The sequence below is a fragment of the Sus scrofa genome, chromosome 4, assembly GCF_000003025.6.
Source record: "Sus scrofa isolate TJ Tabasco breed Duroc chromosome 4, Sscrofa11.1, whole genome shotgun sequence".
NCBI lineage: Eukaryota > Metazoa > Chordata > Mammalia > Artiodactyla > Suidae > Sus > Sus scrofa.
In genome coordinates this window covers 94,347,156-94,362,957 of record NC_010446.5, presented here as the reverse complement: position 1 = coordinate 94,362,957, position 15,802 = coordinate 94,347,156, and the positions used below count along the sequence as shown (strand labels likewise).

Sequence of the window (15,802 nt, the reverse complement as noted above, 5' to 3'; positions counted from 1 at the left end):
ATTTATAAAACAGACGAGTTTTCTTTTTATTTATTTTTAACTTATTTTTTGGCCATGCCTGTGACATGCCTAAGTTCCCAGGCCAGCAGTGACAGTGTTGGATCCACCATCAATATTGAGGTGCCAGGGAACTCCACTTTTTAAAAAAGTTTTATGAGATTGGATTTGTTTGGTCCAAAACTGCTCAAGTGATTAAGGCAGTTTGATTCCCCACTTAGGAAAAAAGGAGGGAAAGTTTAAAGGTTTAAATACCCCGTTTCAGACTACAAAGGACCATCATTTCTGCCTGTGCCCTTGATCTGATTGCATGTATTTTCCTCAAATTTACATCAATATAATTTATCAAACATACCTGTTTTATTCCAACTAACACTTGTGATAAATCTACTCAATATAAATAGTGAAGAATACTTTTAATTTTTTCCTTAATCAGCAGTTTGAGATAGGTTTAGCTTAAGAATTAGTAACCTGATTTTTTAAAAAATTCATCATTTTAGAATCATTTTAAATTACAGAAAAGTTGCAAAAACAGTACAGAGCAAAAATCCTGACATATCCTTTACCCAACTTTCCCTAATGTTAATAATGTCTTGCAAAACTACAGTACATTTGTCAAAACTATAAAATTTAAATTCAGGTAATTTTTTCACTGATGTCCTTTTCTTCCTCCAAGGTACAATTCAGGGTATCACACTGAATTTTGTTGTCATGTTTCTTTAATTTCCTCTGATCTGTGACTGTTTCTCAATCTTGTTTTTCCAGGTCTTGATACACTTGAGGAATCCTGGCCAGGTATTTTGTACAATGTGCCCTTCCCTGCTTCCCTTTTCTTGATTATTTTCTTTAAGATTAAACTGGGAGGGAGTTCTCATTGCGGCTCAGTAGTACCAAACCCAACTAGTACCCATGAGGATGTGGGCTCGATCCCTGGGTTGAGGATCCCATGCTGCTGTGAGCTAAGGTGTAGGTCGCAGACACAGCTTGGATTCTGCGTTGCTGTGGCTGTGGTGTAGGCAGGCAGCTGCAGCTCTGATTTGCCCCCTAGCCTGGGAACTTCCATATGCTGCTGGTGTGGCCCTAAAAAGACAAAAAAAAAAAAAAAAAAAAAAAAAAAAAAAGATTAAACAGGGGTTATAGGTTTTAGGAAAGAATACCATAGGAATGAAGTTCCTTTCTAATCACATTATATCAGAAGGTACATATTATTATCAGTATTTATCATTGGTGAACTTATACTTGCACTCGATTTAAGATGCTTTCTGCTAGGCCTCTTTACTGTAAAGTTACTACTTTTCCCTTTCCATACTCTGTTCTTTGGAACTAGGTCACCAAGTCCAGCCCATATTTAAGAAGAGGGAAATTAATGACCTCCTTGAAGGGTATGGTTTACATATACTATTTACAATTCTTCTTTAAGGATGATTTGTCCCTCGCCTCTATTTATTTATTTATATCCGCATGGACTAAAGGATATTTACCATAGTCTTTAGGATATAATCCAATAGTGTCATTATTAATTTTGTTTTTTAAACTGTTCCTGTTTTGGCCACTGGCTGTTTCAAGACAGTAATATCCCAAAGGTTACCGACAATTTTGTAATAAATGGTATAGTAAGTAGTTTTTTGGACATTTTAATAGAATACCAATGTATGTATAATAAATCTAGTTCCAAGTTACATATGGAAAAATTATCGGAGACGGAGAAGGTCAATTTAGGATACTATAGTTTAGTTATGCTTTTTTATACTTTAAGAAGGAAAACTATGTGACACTGAAACAATTGCAGATCGAGAAGATGAAATTATATCCTTGACAGAATACAAAATTATAAGGAAAGAGTAAATAATAAAACAGAACTGCTACAAGATTTAAAGTTTTAAGAATTTTAATTGTCTGTTTCCTCATTATTTCCCATTCCATTCTTTAACCCCTAGAAATCTAACAATTGCCACCATGAAAATTGCTCTTAGATCACAAAAGATAATTTGCCAAAGTAAAATTTCAGTCCTTACCTAAATGATCTCTGTAGCACCCTCAGGAAACCCAGTGTGTTCACCCTAAATATTACCATTCCTTCTCTTAATTCCTTTGCTTAAACAACCATTTATCTAAAAACTTTTATCTTTAGATGTGATTTCTCTTTTGAGTTACAGGTCCATATATTCCACTGAACAGCATGAGAAAACCCAAATCCATTTTCCATCTCCAATCTTCTTTTGCATACCACCTTTCACTTAATCACATCAACATTAACCAACTACCCAAGAGAGGTATCCTGGAGACATTCTAAAATCTTCCGTCTTTTCTTTGCCTCTTATTTATTTATTCATTTATAATTTATTTTTCTTTTTTAGGACTCCAGTTGTAGCCTATGAAGTTTACAGACTAGGGGTCAAATCGGAGCTGTAGCTGCCAGGCTACACCACAGCAACACCAGATATGAGCTGCATGTCTGCACCCTACACTACTGTTCACAGCAATCCTTGATCCTTAACCCAAGGAGCAAGGCCAGGGTTCAAACCCACGACCTCATGGATCCTAGTCATGTTAGTTACTGCTGAGCCACCATGGGAACTCCTCTTTACCTCTTTTTGAAATCCATTTCTTCAGAATACTGTTTTCTCTATCACCACTTTAGTCCAAAACTTCCCATAATATTTTGTTGCAACTATACCCAAAATGGTCCACATTATCTTCTTTCTCTAATCCATCTATCACAGTGCTGTCAATATCATCTCAGCAAATCATTTTGCTTCAAAACCCTTAACTTCTCAATGCTTATAGGGCTAACTCTAAACTCCTTGGTATCTTACATAAACAAGAGAGGCTTTATGATTTGTCCACTGTCTACCTTTTATCTTTTAGGCCTCATCTCTTGGTCCCCTATCAGATTCTTTACAGTTACCTAAGTACAGTATTATGTCTTCAAAACCCAAGAAAGCTTAGTTCTCCATAAGAAATAATCTTCACTCTATTGCTTGCACACTAAACTCAAAACACGTTCCTGGCTCAAGTTAAGTCCCTTTTTCCTTTGCTCTCCAAAACACACTGTAAATATCTCAATTTTAGGAGCCATCAATAATTATTTGTATATATGTTTATGTAATTACTGACTTATATATTATTTGAAGGCAGAAATCTTATTCCTTATGTTTGTATTCCTTGTACCTGACAACCAACAGACACAAAATAATTGCTGAAGGGACAGTTAATAGTCAAGATTAAAAAATCAAATACATAAAGGTTTGACTAAACAAAAGAAGTTCTGACTTTCAAAGTGATCAAAGTAAAAGATATCCCATGATTTAATACTTTTTTCTTATTATTTTTCCCTAACTAAATATCTTTTTTTTTTTTTTCCCATCTGGCTTTATGGTAAAGGTAAAGACAATAGGTAAGACAATTTTTATGTCTATCTGAAAAAAATTCCCTTTAGAAAATAAGACATATTTCTATATACTTATCAAAAGAATAACTGCGGGAGTTCCCATGGTGGCTCAGCAGAAACAAATCTGACTAGGAACCAGGAGGTTGCGGTTCCATCCCTGGCATTACCCAGTGGGTTAAGGGTCCGGTGTTGCCATGGGCTGTGGTGTAGGTCGCAGATGTGGCTCGGATCTGGTGTTGCTGTGGCTCCAGCGTAGATCGGTAGCTATAGCTCCCATTAGACCCCTAGCCTGGGAACCTCCAGATGCCATGAGCGCAGCCCTAAAAAGACGAAAGACAAAAAAAACAAAAAAAAAAAAACAAAAAAAAAAGGAGTAACTGTGAAGAAGACTCAGAGATTCCAGGGTATAGACCAATTAGCAAAAGAATTAAGACTTGTCATATAATAAAAAATACTGTTCTTTGTCTCTGATTCCTAGCACAGAGCTTCAAAAAGCCTTGGTTTTTCTGAGTGACAGCAATGTCTTTATTATGCCAAGGAGGTAACTTAAGGTGAACCCTGAGATTCTTTCAAGAGGGGAGCTAGTCACTAGAAAGACCAACTACAAGATTAGAGGATTGAAACTCTAAGCCAAGTCTACAGACAGCAGAGGTAAACCAGGGACTGAATTCAATCACACTGCCAATGATTTAATCAATCACACCTATATAATGAAGCCCCTATCAAAACTCTAGACACAGAGGCCTGGTGAAGCTTCTTTGTTGGTGAACACAATGATATGCTAGAAGGATGAAACACCTAGATTCCACAAACAGAGCATGGAAGCTCTGAGTCTCCTTTCCCACACCTCAGTTATTGCCCTATGCACCTCTTCAGTTCCTGATCTGTACCCTTTATAAGAAAACTGTAATTGTAATGACAGTGGTTTCAATAAATTCTGTAAGCCATTCTACCAAATTACAAAACTAGGGTTGTGAGAGGCCCTAAATTTGTAGCAGACTGGGCAGAAGTGTGGGTGGACTGGGAACACTGACACTTGCAGCTGGCATCTTAAATGAGGGCAGTCCTCAAAGAACTTTGCCCTTAACTTGCAGGGTCATCTTTGAGTCCAGGTAGTATCAGAATTGATTTAAATTGTAGGATACCAAGTTGGTGAAAGAGAACTGGTGTCAAAACAGTGACTTCAGAGGTCTTTAAATGTTTCTGTACATTATTTTTTTAAAGGGAAAAAAGACAATGTGCTATTCATAAAGCAGATATTTTTGCATATGTTAGATTCCCTATCTCATTCCCTGAGGACTCTGAAATCAGACACAGATTTATCCTTTCCACCCGACTCCTATAAATGGCCTCTAGAGTGACTTTAATGTCCATGTAGCTGATACATTTGATAACATTCAACAACTAACCTGTTATCTCATCTCACCTTCACCTCAATTTCCCCACTTGCAGCAAGCTCCTTCTCACAGCTCAAGTTAGGGACCTCAAACTTAAATGTTCCTTGGAGCAAGATAAACTGCTTTAAACAGCTGAAATGGGCCAGATATAACACACAACAGGAAACTGTGAGAACCAAGGCAAAAGGAAAAATGCATGCCCCAACTAAAGGCTCAGTGGGGAGCTGCCACTCCTGAGACCCACCAGTGATGTCATCAAGGAAGTATGGATTGTTATCAGATGTTGATTTCTTTTCAAAGAAAAGAAGAATTCTGCATAGAATTCCAGATTTTTAAATTTTTGAAAATCTTTTTTCTTTTTATGACCTCACTTGTGGCATATGGAACTTCCAGGGCCAGGGGTCAAGTCACAGCTTCAACTGTAGGCTATGCCACAGCTGGCAACTGAGTCTCTGACCTACGCCCCAGCTTGTGGCAATGCTGGATTCTTAACCCACTGAGCAAGGCCAGAGATGGAACCTGCATCCTCACACAGATAACGTTGTCAGGTCCTTAACCTGCTGAACCACAATGGTAACTCCTAGCAGTTACTTTTTAAAAAAACTATAGAAATCATCACAAACTATCACATATAAACCAAAAGGTGACAAGTTTTTATTTATTTATTTGGCTTTTTAGGGCCGTACCCGTGGCACATGAAAGTTCCCAGGCTAGGGGTCAAATTAGAGCTACAGCTGCCAGCCTATACAACAGCCGCAGCAATGCGGGATCCAAGCAGCATCTGCGACCTACATCACAGCTCACAGCAAGGCCAGATGCTCACCCTGCTGAGCAAGGCCAGGGATTGAACTTGCGTCCTCATGGATACTAGTTGGGCTCGTTACTGTTAAGCCACAACGGGAACTACTGTTTATTGGTTTTTCTTAAGTGGCCGCACTCGAGGCATATGGAAATGCCCATGCCATGGACTGAATCTGAGCCTTAGCTGCGACTCATATAGACTTCCACAGCAGCAAGGCTAGATCCTTTAGCCCACTGCGCCAGGCCGGGGATCCAACCCCCACCTCCGCAGTGACCTGAGCTACTGCAGGTGCATTCTTTTTGTTTGTTTTTGCTTTTTAGGGCCATATACTCGGCATATGGAGGTTCCCAGGCTAGGGGTCGAATCAGAGCTACAGCTGCTGGCCTACACTACAGCCATATCAAGACAGGATCTGAGCTGCGTCTGCACCCTACATCGAAGCTCAAGGCAATGCCAGATCCTTAATCTACTGAGCGAGGCCAGGGATCGAACCCACAACCTCATGGTTCCTAGTTGGATTCGTTTCTGCTGTGCCATGATGGGAACTCCCTGCAGTCACATTCTTAACCCCCTGCGTCACTGTGGGAACTTCAGCTGTCTTTGCTATTTTTTGGTTGCACCCATGCCATGTGGAAGTTCTTGGGCCAGGGATTGAACCTGTGCCACAGCAGTGATAGCCAGATCCTTAATCTGCTGTGCCACAAAGGAACTCCAAAGGCTGTCAGCTTTTAACCACTACTTTAAATACTGAAGTTCCTCAAAGCTTTCCAAGGCTCTCTCTTTTTCCTCAATCTATATCCTCTCTAGGGAAATAGCATCACTCTTATGATGATAGACAGTTAAATAAAGGATTCATGAAATGTATGGTCTGTTTTATTTTAGTGTTTCTATAGAGTGAAATAGCTCTACACACAACTGATAAATAGAATACCATAGTAACATGGAAGGTGTATGAGTTCATACATGATTTTTGAGAGTACATCAACATCTTGAAGCACCAAGTTAGCAGCTCAACAAAGAATACATAACAAACTAAATGTAGTAAACCACCGAGCAATGCAGTTCTATTCAGAATGCCCATTCATCTCACATTCTTCTTGGCTCCCACTGGTCACAGATTTTCCTACAAGTTCTCATAGTATGGTTCCCACAATCTTCATGCAAAAGAAACAAATAATGACAAGTAACCAGAACTAGCTATATCTAGGATCACTTCATCTACCTGTCAATGATACACATTTGTGTCTCCAACTGAGCAGCTTCAACCCTTCTTTATATTCCCTTCTATCAAGCTACCTTCATCTTTTCCTAAAAAGTACTATGTCTGTGGTAGTATTTATTTATTAAACAGTTTAACATGTATTTTTAACTGCTACTATTGGTATTTTCTAGAATTACTGTTTTTCTTGGTGCTCTGGTTACAAAGTTTCACAGATTTTGAGAATATTGCCAACTCATATCTTTTCGAGAAACCCTTTTATTTTTAGTGAATAATACTGCCAAAGTTTTTTAAAACCTCATAGTAAATGCCCTTTTCCCTAGTCCAAACATGTCTCCTGAGCTCCAGAACTATATACCTAAATGCCTGCTCAACATCTCCACTTGAATTTTCTAAAGGCATCTCCACTTGAATTTTCATACATAGCAGACTTGTGATCTCCCGAAATTGCTCTTCCTCCAGTCTTCTCCATATCAGGGCACAGCACCACAGATCTCTATGGTCATGCCACCACCCTTTTTAACTATCATCTGCAATTGTTTACCAATTGGTTTCCCTATAACAATTTTTTCCTCTACAATTCAATGTTCATACATGGGTCAGAATGATCTAAAACTGCAAATCTAAAATCAATACTTCTTTAACATACGGTCTGGCTTCTTTCTTTCATCAAAACTGTCTCACCATTCTCTCTTTTCTATTCTCTCTCCTACCACAATGAACCTTCTGACTTCTACTGCCACCCTCTAGATGTAAGCTCCTTTCCCTTTCAGTATTTTCAAATGGCTCTTCACCCAATCCTCAGCTTGAGAAGCTTAGCGGTTTTCGCCTGCTTTAATTTTAACATTTTAACCTTGGTCTATAATTCATAACTCTGAATAGGTAACCCTCTCCTTGTAGTTATTTACCCTTATACTATTACATTAATTAATTTGATAGCATTTTTCTCAATTATGCCATTACTTATGTGCTTACCACTCTACAGTTTATCTTCCTTCACTCACCTGAAAGTTAGTAAGGACAGATAACATATCTTAACTCTATACAATATACCAGTGACTAGAAGAAAGCTTGATGGTTTGGAATTCAATAAATACATGAATAAGTGAATGAATGAATAAATGAGGTTCTGTTTACTCAGCTAATTACTGCTCATTCTTCAGGTAACAGTCTAGAGTCACTTTCTCAGGGAAACCTTGCTAAGTTGGGCCTCCATTTCATACTCACATAGAACCCTATACTTTCTTTTTTAAATATATATATTCCACTTTTACTACACTTACTGCATAACTTTTTTGTTTATTACCCATCTCCTCCAAAATTAAGTTCTATGAGAACAATGAATTTGAGTGCCTTGTTCCTTATTATATCACAGGGCCCACAAAATAGAATTTTTGGCAGATGATATTCATTAAGTGTTGATTACATTTTGTCAAAAAATTTGCTGCATGAACCTAATGAGAGTTTAGGATTATTTTCCTCTTTATTATATTGTTAAAAACTAAAGAATGCTTAGTTTCTCCACTAAGATAGCTTTTATTTTTCAAAAGTTCATAAATAATTAAAATCAGGAGCAAAAATTCTTCTTTGAGGGGTTTATCATTTCCTCTAATGCACAAGCTTTTAATCTTTTGGGGGAAAGCACAGTTGTGTGCTTACTATGTACAAATCATTTTAATTTAAACACTATAATCTCATTTACTGCTTATAGTAACTCTACTAATCCCATTTTACAGGAAGGGATAGAGAGGCTTAGAAAGTTTACTTGGAGAATCTGATGAAATATATATGGCTCACACAAGCATACATATACATAATTTTACTTACAACATCAGAGGTTTTAGAGACTTTCTAGAGTTAATTTACAAACCCTTAGGGTTGATATCTATGATGAAGAACTTTTGATTTAGAGCTATCTTCTATATGAAGAGGCAATGCTTCCTTTTTGTTTTCTACCCTTTTTTTTTTTTGGTCTTTTTGCCATTTTCTTGGGCCGCTTTCCCTCTTGCGGCATATGGAGGTTCCCAGGCTAGGGGTCGAATCGGAGCTGTAGCCACCAGCATAAACCACAGCTCACGGCAACGCCGGATCGTTAACCCACTGAGCAAGGGCAGGGATCGAACCTGCAACCTCATGGTTCCTAGTCAGATTCGTTAACCACTGCGCCATGACGGGAACTCCTTCTACCTTTTCTTAAAAGACACTTTCTACACAAAAAAAATGCATTACCTATATTTGTTTCATGTCCTCTTATTCAACCGAAGCAACTTTTATGAAGATATTCAAAGGTATTCTGAAAAATGAAATCCCTCTAAATATTCAGTTGAATTTGACAAAGTTGATCATTTTGAATGCTTAGATTTTTATTACGAGACACAGAATTAACATATTCTTCCTATAACATAGATGGACTTATAAATTGGATTAGCATATATTAAAAATTTTGCATTGCTATTAACAGATATCTACCAGCCATTTCTCACTAAAGAAACTATGTAATGGCCTTTCTGCATAAGAAAGTCATTTTTCCTGATTTCTAAAAATTGATTATTTCTTGTTTGTTTTGATAATATCTCTCCTCAAAATTCAAAATTAATGCAAGACATGCCTTATCTTCTCACATTTACTGGAAATAAGAACTTGGAAGATAATACTTCAAAATATTTACAAAAACAAACAAAAAAAACCCAGTAGAGCTATTACAAGTTCATGTACATGTATTAGGCAACAAGTAGGAAAAATATACCTTTAACACAAGCAGGCAACAAAATCACTCTCTTACCTGTCAAGGTTTGTACTGCCCTTTCGCTGGAAGGCAGCGGCTCCTTTCTGTGAGGCCGATTTAGTGAAGTGTCCTGTGCAGAAAACAGTCCAGGGCTGTCAGTTAATTTCTTCCGGCCACTGGAGTTAGGGTTTGAAACTCTGCAGCTCCCTATTGCACTTGTGAAAAGGTTTGTATGTTCATCACTGCTGGCTGGATCGGAGTTGGGAGTGAATCCTCCAAGAGATAAACTTGGAGAACTTTCTGAACAGTCAATCTGTAAAGGTGTCTGCAATCCCAAGGCCAATGGACTAGATTCTGAAGGTTCTCGGTGGACCCACTGTTCTTCTCTGTTTATTATGCTTTTTGAAGGAGAGAGATGAGGGCAGGACATATGACACCGGTGCTTTTCTTTATGTTTATATCGCTCTCCAACGGTATCCTTTCCAAATCGATAGCGCTTCAAAGATTCCAGGACGGATCTGGAGGAGCCACTGTCCATGGAAACCTGTGGCTGCTCAGAAGAACGGTGTTCTCTGTGTTTGTGACGGTGCCTGTGTTTGTGCTCGACCATCCAACCATAGGCCATCTCAGGAGGAACGCTAGGATAGGTACTCATGGAAAGGAGGGGAGTCCTGCTGGTTGTAAGAAAGGCCTCCTGTCGAAGCAGCTTATGCTTTTTCTTATGGTATTTGGTGGGATTGAGAAGTAAATGACCAGCATGCATATAGGAAGGAGGTGGAAGTGGAGTGGTGAAAGAAGGAGATGGAGGAGGTGGATAAAGAGTGGGGGGATACCTTCCATAGTAACCTAATCCTATGGGAGCAGCTGTAAGGGGTGAGGGAGAGTAAGGCATGCCGTAAGAAGGGTAAAATCCAGTACTAGAAAGAGGAAAACTAAGGCTGTGCATAAAAGGCATCTCAGCCATTGCCTCCCTCATCTTAGGGGGTCTGCCTCTCTTCTTTTTTAAGTCAGGTTTTCGAATGTAGTGCAAAGGGTCTAAGGGGAAAGAAGGATGTGTATAGAAACTATTAAAGTTGATTCGAAAAATAGTTGGGAGAAGATCTCGGGGGATAAAATGATGACTTCGATGAGTGATTCGAATTTCACTTAGACGACTTATTAATTCCTCCAGATCTGCGATAAAATCTGGATCCTGTCTATTTCGGAGTTGGGGATATTTCTTTTTCCGTTTTCGTTTTTGCCTTTTCATCTTGTCATAGCTGAGGTAATCATGATTCCTGCGCTTACATTTATGTTTATGTTTTTCTTTAAGACTGCTTAGGACTGTAGAGGTTTCAGGGGGAATCAGAGAAACATGCTCAAAAGAATGCCTTCTCTTTTTTTGCCCACAAAATTTCTCTGCCCTATCTGATGTACTGTTATTATCTGTTCCAATTCCACTATCACTGGGAATGGTCTCATCACTATGAGACTCACTAATGGGTGAAGGAGTAGCTTCTTTCAGAGATGTGAGTTCACTCAAGTGCGAAGGAGAATTTGGCAGCAAAGTAGGAGGAGATAATCGCCTCCTCCCCTTTGAGGCCTTCTTCATTGCAAGAGTCTGAATCATACTGCCCTGTCTTGAGTGTAAATGCAAATACGGCACTGAACTGGGTTCGACGAAACCTGCATCACTACTTACAGGGCTCTGACCTCCACTAGTCCCAGAAGACTGAGAGCAAATAGGTGATGGAAGAATCTCAGAACTACTAGCAGATGAAGGCAGTAAAGGGGGAAGGATAGGTCCTAATGCTGACCCAGTTGCCTGTTGAGCTGTTTGTTCAAGAACAGCAAGGCTGGTAGGGCTACCAGAAAGAATGCCATTTAAGACAGTTTTTGGTTTTCGACCCCTCCTCTTTCCTATGTAAATGGTTCCTTTCTTGCTGACATTTATCTGTTGGCCCAATTTAGAGCCAAAAGTGGCGGCAAGACTTGACACTGTATTGTGGAGTTTGGATTGCACTTTCCCTTTATTACTTGATTCTACAGAACTTGAAAGAATCTGATTCAACAGTTTCTTTCTCTTTAAAGTCTTCATTTTATTTATTTTGCGGATAATTGTTTTCATTAATTGTCCATTGTTTCTCTTGGTAATTTTTTTATCTGGTTCCATCTCAAGGTCACTCATACTGCAGACAGTTGGCCTATGACTGTCATCTAGATCATCTGGATCCTGAAATTGATCCTCACTCTCAAAGAAATCACTGCTACTTCTATGGTTGTCACTTTCAGACTCTAGCTTGCTTGGGCTTTCAGTGGCAACAAATGGAGCCACTGATAGTACAGGTGGCTTCATCTTGACTGGTGATCTCATTTGTCTCTTAGGTCTGCCTCTCTTTTTTGGAAAAGGAGAAACAGAGAGACTTTGTTTGAAGGAAGGAATTTCAATTTCTGGCTGTAAAATTGGGGGTTCTTGTTCTTCCTTAGACTGCAAAGAAAAAACTTTAGAGGCAGGAATTTTTAGAGTCCTTTTAGGTGGACCTTCCAGTTGAGGCATCTCCTTAGATTTAGGTCTTCCTCTTTTGGGCTTATAAATATCAGACAAAAGGTCACTAGAGACACACATACTGGAGGGCAGTTTGTGAGTAGCAAAAGATTTATGAGATGGTTTTTCACTATCAGTTAAGAGAGCAAGAGATGGAGTTGTCGATTTGCTCAACTTTGGCAATCTGCGTTTAAGGAAGTCATGATCTACAAATGAAGATGGTCCAATGTTCTTCATAAACTTGGCTGGCTCAGAATTACTATTTGATAGTGAACTACATGAAACATTTTTAAAAAGCTCTGATCTTTCCAATTCTAGCCCTTTTGGAGACCGGCATGTGCTTCTTGCCACCATTTTAGTCCACCGAGGTTTTCTTCCTTTTCTTTTTTTTAATGGTTTGGACTGCAAAGTAGTGCTTAGGCTTTCAGCAACTTGGCAGTGTTTGTCAGGTGCGGTTACTGCACCAAGTTTTAGGAAGGGCTTGTTACTAAATAAACTAGTAAAGTTAACAACTGAAGGGGTAATTGTATGAATACTGGATTCAGAAGTCAAACTTGGCTTTTTTCCCAGGGAAGAGCTTATTCTTGGAATATCTATATGTGTACTTTTGGAATCATTCAGCTCTTTATCAATCCCTTTACATTCAATACTCATGCTATGACCCACAGACCTATGACCAATGTTCAAGTGGGTACTTTCAGAAGTAAATTGGTTCTTTCCAACAGATTCAGAAATTTCTTTCATTAGTTCTGTGGTAGGACTTAAGAGTAACGGATTAGGAGTCATCTGTGAAGAAGTTTCAGGGGGACTTCTGGTTAAAGGATTAACTGATACAGTAGGTGATGGGGAAGGGAGACTGCTTTCTCCTACTGCACTAAAAGGGGATTTTGCTGTAGATGCATCAGAAGCACCTCCCATCTGAAAGTCCGGAGAAGTGCAATATACGGGAGGTTGCTTTTCATGCTTCGAGGTTTCATAAGACCCCCTGTCTGCCTGAATGCATGTTCCTTCATTAAATATTTCTTTTTCCAAATTAATAATTTCCTTTCGAACTGAGAACTTTTCCAATATGCTTTCTTTACTCTGCCGTATAACATTCTTCTCAAAAGTTTTGCTGGTGGAACTGTCTTTCGGGGATTCAGAAAGTTCCTGACTTTCATGACTACTGATGTTTGTACTACAAGAAGCCTTAAGTGGTTCCTGAGTGGGAAGCAGTGCTTCCGCTTTAAGGTTTATGGCATCTTTACTGACTAGTCCTGCCATAGGACAACTCACTAGTTTTTTTCCAATGTCTTTATTAACTAATCCCATTGTTGAATTTGCTACAATCTTCTTTGCACAGTCTTTGGCCACTAGGCCAACAGTAGAACCCAACTTCTTTCCCAAGTCTTTATTAACTAGTCCAACCACAGTGCCAAGTCCTAGCTTCTTTCCAGATTCCTTATTCACTAAACCTGGAACAATACCAATTCCCAGCTTCTTTCCTGAATCCTTGCTCAGCAGTCCTACTGTAGTGATAGTCCCTGGTTTTTTGCCCAAGTCTTTATTAATGAATACTGTTGTAGTGCCAGTTCCTAGTTTTTTCACAGAGTCCTTATTGACCAATCCCACTGCTGCATTAAACACCGGCTTTTTCCCAGGATCTTTAGTTACCAATCCAACTGCTGTGCTGATAGTTGGTTTTTTTATTAGGTCCTTATGTATTATTCCAGCTACAGAGCTAACACCTGCTTTCCTGATCAAATCCTTGCTAACCAATCCTGCAGTAGTGCCAGTTCCTAACTTCTTCGGTTTTGTCTTGGAAGACTTGGAGGGAGGACAAGTTGCAATGAGCTGGGCTAACTTTTCAGTTACACTCGTTCCACCATTAAGTAATGCTCTGTCCTTTAAATCAGGATCCCGGCTACCAACAAGAGTAGATGATGCTGCATTAATGTAATCTGTCATTTCTGAGTGTACTGGAGAAAGCTTCTTAGACAAAGGATTGTTTTCTCCCTGTGAATGAAGATGGATGCTTTCTTCAGACTGGCATTCAATGGCTGCAGCATCACCTGATTTCTTGTATAACTTTGAAGGGTCCTAAAATTCAAACAAGAAAAGGATTTCAGAGAGAGTAAACGTTATACCATTTCAGTTTAGCATTACACTCAAACTAAATGATCATATATCAGATATAAGACAGGAGGCAACAATGCTTTCTAAAAAATCTAATATTATACTAATGTCACAGTGTGTTAGGTCCTCTAGATGTTATCTTTGTTGACTTTTAACTCTATGAATTGATACATTTACCGGGAGTTCAGGACCATCCCAGCGATATTTTTTGACATTTTTTTTTTTTTTTTTTTTTTGTCTTTTGTCTTTTTGTTGTTGTTGTTGCTATTTCTTGGGCCGCTCCCGTGGCATATGGAGGTTCCCAGGCTAGGGGTTGAATCGGAGCTGTAGCCACCGGCCTACGCCAGAGCCACAGCAACGCGGGATCCGAGCCGCGTCTGCAACCTACACCACAGCTCACGGCAACGCCGGATCGTTAACCCACTGAGCAAGGGCAGGGACTGAACCCGCAACCTCATGGTTCCTAGTCGGATTCGTTAACCACTGCACCACGACGGGAACTCCTGACATTGTTTTAAAAAGGCAAATCAATAGTCTACTTTCACCTTGCTTTAGACTCACTAAACATATATTAGCATATGAATGTACTGTTTTTAAAGAGACAAATATTGTTAGCTACAATATCTCATGGTTCTCGTTTAAAATAATGGTTCACTGCCTACTTCCTGCATTGATTTCAAACCAGTGTAGGACGATCTCTGACCTACTTTCACTCCTTTAATGCATTCTTAATTATATTCTTGAATGAGCAGTCAAGTTCTCTCTTTATGTGAGAGAAATAGAAAAGACAATACATTTATGTTATTTTTTTCTTTTTCTTTTTTAAATGTCTTTCTGTCTTTTCTGGGGCCGTACCCGTGGCATGTGGAGGTTCCCAGGCTAGGGGTCTAATCGGAGCTGTAGCCACGGGCCTACGACACAGCCACAGCAATGCCAGATCCAAGTGATGTCTGCAACCTACACCACAGCTCACAGCAACGCCAAATCCTTAACCCACTGAGTGAGGCCAGGGATCGAACCCAAAACCTCATGGTTTCTAGTCAGATTCGTTAACTACTTAGCCATGACGGGAACTCCTTATGTTTTCTTTACAATGTGTTTTTATATAAAATATTATCAGAGTTGGAAGTAACCTTTAAGCCATAATATAAAGTGCTATTTAAAGCATGAATCCTCATTAGATACTTTACAAATTTATCATTTCACACAAGTCTTTCACTTTGTGATAACAAAGATTTTTTTCTCCTTCATGTTTCTGCACCGATTTTTTTTTTAAGCTGAGATATAACTGACATAAACAATTTAACTATAAAATACAAATGAGGATCTCCCATCATGGCTCAGCGGAAACAAATCTGACTAGGAACCATGAGGTTGTGGGTTCAATCCCTGGCCTCGCTCAGTGGGTTACAGATCCGGCACTGTCGTGATGTGGGTTGCAGATGCGGCTCAGATCTGGCATTGCTGTGGCTCTGGTGTAGGCTGGCGGCTGTGGCTTCGATTAGACCCCTAGCCTGGGAACCTTCATATGCTGCAGGTGCGACCCTAAGAAACAAAAAATAAAATAAAATAAAATAAAATACAAATGAAAGATCTGAACAAATATAAGGACATAATCTGTTTGTGGACAGA

At 39.2% G+C, this 15,802-nt stretch overlaps 1 protein-coding gene across 8 annotated transcripts in view; it reads right to left on the bottom strand.

Moving 5' to 3' along the window:
* The window catches only part of ASH1L (ASH1 like histone lysine methyltransferase), a 187,463-nt gene that overhangs the window by 122,037 nt on the left and 49,624 nt on the right, over positions 1-15,802 (bottom strand). For all 8 annotated transcript variants that reach the window (XM_021089697.1, XM_021089694.1, XM_013997002.2 and 5 more), the window contains one exon: positions 9,589-14,134. In XM_021089697.1, coding sequence (XP_020945356.1) covers positions 9,589-14,134 — 4,546 coding nt within the window. The remainder of the gene's footprint in view (positions 1-9,588; positions 14,135-15,802) is intronic.